Source organism: Elephantulus edwardii, unplaced genomic scaffold, assembly GCF_000299155.1.
Source record: "Elephantulus edwardii isolate Elephantulus edwardi_28Jun2011 unplaced genomic scaffold, EleEdw1.0 scaffold00017, whole genome shotgun sequence".
NCBI lineage: Eukaryota > Metazoa > Chordata > Mammalia > Macroscelidea > Macroscelididae > Elephantulus > Elephantulus edwardii.
The window spans coordinates 13,404,005-13,410,891 of record NW_006399767.1 but is presented as its reverse complement, the minus strand read 5'-3'; the positions used below and the strand labels follow the sequence as shown (position 1 = coordinate 13,410,891).

General features: G+C 50.9%; 1 protein-coding gene across 1 annotated transcript in view; it reads left to right on the top strand.

The window, feature by feature from the left end:
* VEGFA (vascular endothelial growth factor A) overlaps positions 1-6,887 on the top strand; it is a 14,614-nt gene that overhangs the window by 4,132 nt on the left and 3,595 nt on the right. The window contains exons 3-5 of the mRNA XM_006881948.1: positions 2,079-2,275; positions 3,039-3,115; positions 5,185-5,214. Coding sequence (XP_006882010.1) covers positions 2,079-2,275; positions 3,039-3,115; positions 5,185-5,214 — 304 coding nt within the window. The remainder of the gene's footprint in view (positions 1-2,078; positions 2,276-3,038; positions 3,116-5,184; positions 5,215-6,887) is intronic.

Below are 6,887 nucleotides of genomic sequence, written 5' to 3'. Positions count from 1 at the left end.
GAGGCAAGACAAATGGTCTTTGTTTGCTGGAAAAAAGGTTGTCTGTGATAAATAAGGAAAACCACGAAAGGCTCATGTTGGCATGTATGTGTGTACATGACCTGTGCAAAAGAGGAAGGCTTTTCTTAGAGGCAGTGGCTACAGATACACAGGGTCCTCGAGATGTTGCCTCCATCCCACACCTCCTCCTCCACCTCCCACTGGCCTTGGAGATAGCTGGGGAGAAAGACAGTTTTCAAAGGAACAATCCACCCAGGTGTGTACCTTCAGCTACCAGCTACTATCGCCCAGGGCAGACCTTTCTGTCATCTGCTCCTGTGTGGGAACTTATGCCCTCTACCCTCCCTCCCCAAACCCAGGCCCACCTATGTCCTCAACCACAATGAAATTTCAGTTCAAGAATTCTTGATTAGTCATCTTCAGGACAGACTCGGCTTGGAAAATAATGACATGTTCAGAGCTTCATTTTATTTACTTTTTCAGTGACTTAAACTTAATCCTGTGGAGGTAGAGGAAGACTCGGTGCCTGTTGTTGGATAGGGCGAGTAGAGGCCGCCAGCGAGGCTGGGGACTGGTTTAGATTCTCACACAGTCTCCTTTCTGTTTTCACACCTGTGGCTTTCTCACCACACCTCACCCCCACCCAGATTCACTCGAATGTGTCCACCACTAGTGTCATCTCCCTTTTCCCTCCTGTGGCAGGAAGGACACCAGGGATGCTTAGCTGTATAGAAGGTCTGTCTACAGAGTAGACACTGAAGATGCCTTGATTGGGTTCTAAACTTTGTCTTAGCTGGACTGAGAAATGAGTAGGTGCTCTGGGATTGGAAATGGAAGACAACCCTTCTGCCCTCAACCTTAGCACTTCCTAATGGAGAGGTCTAGGGAGGGGAGGGGCTGGCTCAGGGTCAGTCATATAAACCGTGGTGTGAACTGAGGCAGGCCTCTGGGTGGGTTTTTTTTTCTCCGCTCCTGTGTCAGGGAAATGCATTTCAGGTTCAGAATTGCTGTGTGTTGGTGAGGCTGTAGCTGGGCCACGATTTGGAATTGTTCCTGAGATCTGCCCTTATTTATTCTCCCTGGGACCAGCCCCAGGAGCCCAGAGTCACCCCTTCATGCTCCAATGCACCCCAGGCTCTGTGGCCAGCCTGGAAGTTGCATTTACACTGCTCACTCCCCAGATCAGCTTCGAGAAATGCTGTGTGACTGCAGTGGCAATGCTGTGTTCCCATGATGCAAGCAGTTTGCCCTTTGGGCGGGGTTATCATGGCTGGCAGAGTATGAGCAGTGTGCCCGCCCACTGCCACCTGTGGATTCCAGGCAGGCCCAGCCCCTGTGCTGAGGCCCACCCTCTCCGGACCTCACGGCCAGGGAGGGTGTCTGGCAGGCAGGTGGCAAATGCCCTCTGAAGTTGCCCCACTGCTTTTGCACGACCCAGACTTTGAGGAAGTCTTTGATGTCCAGACTGACTTGAACAGCACTGCTTCTTAGCACTGTGACTTTGGAGCAAGTTGTGCAGCCTCTCTGAGCCTCTGATTCTCCATTTGTAGAGTAGGGGTCCCGGCAGTACCTGGGAGAATACAGAGCCCAGCTCCTATTACTCGCTTGGTAAATGGTTAATGGTTTGTTTAATGGCAGTGGCTGTGGGGACCTCACAGGGAAATGGGAACAGGTTTGCAAAGCTGGCAGTTCTTTCTTTAAGGGAAATGACGTATACCATGTGGCTGGATTCTTAGTACCTCTCAACCCCACCAGATAGGCTCACACTTGCACTCTCCTGGCATCAAGGTTGAACCAAGAATTGACTTAGCTGTTGAGGTGAGGCAGAGTGGTGAGATGTGGCAGGCTGACCCCTTTAGAGTCTGACAGCATCCTGTGACTCTTAGAATAGAAGGTGTGGATGGTGGAGAGCTTAGGAAGGGGTTTCATCCATAGCAAGGGGGATTCGACTTAGATCTTTGGAAGGACCTTCCTAATATGGGGGGCTTCTTTCAGAAGCCCTTGAGGAGTGGCTTTGCAGACTTGGGGGGTGGTTGTGGAGGGTGGCAAGCTCATTTATTTCCCCCCTTCCTGTGCAGTGGTGAAATTCGTGGATGTCTACCAACGTAGCTACTGTCGTCCGATCGAGACCCTGATCGACATCTTCCAGGAGTACCCAGATGAGATCGAGTACATCTTCCGGCCGTCCTGCGTGCCACTGATGCGATGTGGGGGCTGCTGTAATGACGAGACCCTGGAGTGTGTGCCCACTGAGGAGTTCAATATCACCATGCAGGTGGGCACCTTCTGGGAGTGGGAGGGGCTGGCACGGGGGTGGGATGGACATTAGACTTGGGGACGTCTGCTCCCAGGTCCTCTCCTGGGAAGCTCTTGAGAGGAGGAGCTGGATTCGTCTTGCCTAGCTTCCCACCTCCGAGTGGGAGCAGGAAGTGGGACAAGGGGTCTGGCTGTGGGCCTTCTTTGGAGGTGAAAATGCCTGCGTTGCCCTGACCCTCTCCTCCTTGGCCTTGACACTCTGGGCTTAGGAGGGGACTGGCACTATGACAAGAACTCCTCTCTGCCTCTCTTGAAGAGAGCTTTGAGGACCCTTCCTCTTTGGGAGTTCTGTTTAGGAAACCAGTCTTTTCTTTCTGCCTGGTGAACAAGGCATTTCTTAGCCTTGATAGGGAAGGAGAGAGCTCTGAGACACCAGGGTGGTTCTTGGGTAGCAACTAAGGGTCAAGATAGTGTTTTGTAGAAATGAAAGGAGGGGAGGGAATGGGGAATGCTGAGAACCAGGACTTGAATTCCCAGCCTGGCCAACCCTTCGTAGCCACCTCAGCTACACCTCAGCAGGGGCTCCCTGAGGTAAGCAGGGTTGGAGGAGTTAGAGTGGGTCTGAGGCTCTTCCCAGCTAGAGCCCCTAATCCCCCCTACCTCCACCACTCACCCTTGCTCTGCAGAACCCCTAGATGTTGAGTGGCAGGAGCCCCAGGGTGTCCCCTATGGGTATGGCTGGCTGGGTCACTAACCTCTGTGATCTGCTTCCTTCCCCCAAGATTATGCGTGTCAAACCTCACCAAGGCCAGCACATAGGAGAGATGAGCTTTCTCCAGCACAAGAGATGTGAATGCAGGTGAGACTGGAGGCTGGACTTCACCTGTGCAGCAGGTGTGCAGGGTGGCTGCCCTGTGATGGAGTTTAGCATGTTCCACATATTTTCTTAATTTCTACCTTGGCAGCCTTTCTACGTCTGTAAAGTGTGTACAGTAATAGTAGGTATCTCATGATACAGTTGCTGTTATGTGCCATCAAGTCAGCTGTGACTCATAGCAACTTTACAGTTACAAAGATTAAATGAGCTGTTAAGGATGAAGGGCTAAGAACAATCCTGGAACATCATGAATATGACATTAAATTTGCAGATGGCTCCTAACATAAAGGCTGGGGACTGACTCAGCAACTCCACAGAAATTCTGGAGAACTGCTTCTGTGAAGATTAGAGCCAAGAAACACATCTGTGCACACCTGTGTGCATAGACGGTAAAAAGGTGGAAGTTGCTTAAGCATCCAGGCAAAGATGGGTAGATATGCAAAGTGGCTCATAGGTTGATTATAGAATATTACACAACATTAAAGAGTAGCCATGAATGTGTAAGGGAGATCTGGTGGCTTAGTGCTAAGGAGCTGCACCATCAACCCGAAGGCAGTGCGGTTCTAATCCACCAGCTGCTCCGCGGGAGTAGGACGGACAGTCTCCTCCTGTGTAACTTACTGCCTCTGAAAACCCACTGGAGGGGCAGCTATGGGTCAGTTCCAATTCCACAGTAACAAGAACATGAATCTGTGAAATACCTCACAGTGTGGATGAAACTAGAGGACATTTATGATAAATAAAACTAGTCTTATCACTAAAGCACAAATAGTGTATCAGACCACTACTAGTAAAAAAAATCACAGAAAGATTTCTTTACAGAAAGAAACCTACTTTGAGGAGTGTTAGGAGAGACTGTTCCGTGGAGAGGGATATCATGCTTGGAAAGGTGGAGGGTCAGCAAAACAGGGGAAGATGCTCAACCAGGGGATTGACACAGTGATTGCAGCAGTGGGCTCAGAGCCTGTGCGGATGGCACAGGAGAGGACAGGGTTCAAATCTCTTGTTCATGGGGTTGTCGTACTTGACTGAACAACACCTGATAACAACAAACAAGGGGTGGGAGAGTAGGAAAGGTCAGTTACTCTCTAGAGGGTAATTATTCACTTGGTTGAGAGCACAAGAGTCAAAGACCACGAGGGTATTACCTACTATGACATACAGGATCTGCAGTAACAACTATAACAGTATCTTAAAGTGGATACAGACGTAGGTACATATACACACGTAAGGGAGCTCTGGTGGCCTAGCGGCAAGAAGCTGCATTGCAATCCCCAAGGCAGGCGGTTCGAATTCACCAGCTGCTCTGTGGGAGAAAGATGGACAGTTTTCTCCCATGCGATTTACTGTTTCTGAAAACCTGCTGGAGGGTCAGCTGTGGGTCGGTTCAGACTTGACGGTACACAACAACCACAATAACATATATGCTTAAGGGAGCTCAGTGGCATAGTGGTAAGGAGTTGTACTGTCAACCCAGAGGTCACAGTTCGAATCTAACAGTTGTTCTGCCAGAGCAAGTTAGGCATTTTCCTCCTCCTTTCCTGCTTCTGAAAAACCATTGGATGGTTAGCTGTGAGTCAGTTCTCACAACATGTATACACATACATATGTAACATATATACACACACGTATGTTTGACAGTTAAGCTGAACAGGACATGAGATGGTTGATGTGAATAGTTAACACCAGGGAGGTATGCACTCCTTAGAACCATTAACCACTTAAGATCATAGGGTGGCATTTGTTCAAGGACAGAGCTCAGAAATCAGGAAGGGATCGAAGGAAAGGAAAAGTGGAAATGGCCAACACAGGGAGAAAGTTGGCCAGTGCTGTTACACTGTGGGATTGCAGTCGATGTCATGAATCAGAATGTGTATGAGTTGTTGGATGGAACCCTGATTTGCTTTGCCTTGTGGGACAGTTCTGCTCTGTAACATGGGGCAGTCATGCTGGGGACTGACTCAGTGAAAGTTAACAGCAATGGTAATAATTACCATCGTCATCATCTTAGCTCATTTCTCTGTTTTGTTCTTTCCCCTCATCTGTTGCAGACCAAAGAAAGAAAAAGGAAGACAAGAAAAGTAAGTGGCCTTGACTTTGGCACTTCTCCATCTCCTTGGCTTGTTGTCTTGGTCTGGGGCTCTTGGCTTTCTTTGTCAAGTGGTCCTCTGGTCTCAGTGGGTCAGGAAGTTGATCTTGTAGGGACTTGTGGCTGCAGTGGGACGGAGCAAACTCCAGGACTGTCGTTCTAGGATGAGTGAATACTCCCGAGCCTGGAGCTTCCTACGGAAGAAGGGGGCCCACTGGGTCTCAAGGTTATTCCTGGCTGGGATTTGTTGTTTTGATGTGTTGGAAGGCAGGAAGGCAGTGTGAACACTGGCTCTCTTCTTGCTCTGGGGCCCCCACAGTGGGAGTAGGGACTAGGGTGGCAGAGAGGCCAGCTTTTGTCCAAGGAGCTGCCCCACCATGGGGCCTGCTGTTAGCTAGGGATGTACTCTTGGTGCAAGAGGGGCATTTGACCCTTTCTGCTGGGGGCAGTTGAGTGCTGGTCGTTTTCTGAGGAAATTTTCTAATGCTCAGTGACTGAGGGTTCAGGTCAGGGTAGGACAGAGGCAGGTTTGGTGGACGATGTGCCTTCCAGACAGGTGAGCAATTGGCATCCATCAGGGACGAGCTTGAGTAAAAACCACAACAAAAGAATATTGAGAGAGAGAGAGAGCACCTATATCCTTCCCTCCTCCCTGCACTACCCATCCCCCTGCCTGTCCCCAACGCCCTGGGGATATTGAGGCCCCCTAGGCATCTGCCTCTTGCCCTTACCTGAGTCTTCAGCTTATAGGTTCACTGTGGCTACCATACTGATGATTTGGGAGAGCTGGTTCCGAGTAGGGGGAGAGAGAGAGGGTGTGTGTGTGTGTGTGAAGACCCCCCCTTCCTTCCAGTGTTTTCTTTTGAAGAGGAACTAGAGATGCCCCATCCTGGGTCCCTACTTGCCCATCTCCATTTCTCCCTCCTGCTGACAAACATTCTGAGGGTCCTTCTCTCAGACTGGCAACTGTGAAGCGCATACAAGCTCCCTTTGGGACCTGTCCCCCTTGTCTGCTTTGCCCGTGGGGAGAATAGGGGGCTCACCTGGGCTCCAGAGAGTATCACTGGTGCTGACAGGCTGGGTAGAGTACTTTCTACCAAGTGATGTCCTGTCCCCTCCTCCCCACACCTCCCAACTCCCACCCCACCCCACACCACCACCTGCCGGGGCCCTGCCATGTGGCCCCGCCTTTCTAGTTCAGATTATGACGGAGCAGCCCAGTGACTTTCATGTGCCGCCCTTGGTCGTGTGCCAGTACCAGGCATAGCTGCTCCCCTACACTGTGACTCCCAGAGGCAAGGCCCCTGGAGGGACCTCCTTGCTGTGACATGGAGAAATGGAAAAAGAAAGGTGCCCACACTGCTGGCAGTCAGCTTCCTGACCTCTGCCCACCCGGCCCACCCTGCTAGCCCCCTGGCCTTCAGACCAGTTTCCCCAGTTGCTGGGGAAAACTTTGCCCTCAGAGTCCTGCCCTCTTCCTAGGACCAGCAGCTGCCACCAACAGGGACCATGTCTCTGTCCAGTGTCTGCTTCCTATTAAAGACTTGCCTGTGGCTGGGTTTGCCCTTCACCTTGCCCCCACCGCTGGGGTAGTCAGAATGAGGGGGGAGAAGACTCTGTGTGTGTGTGTGTGTGTGTGTGTGTGTGTGTGAGAGAGAGAGAGAG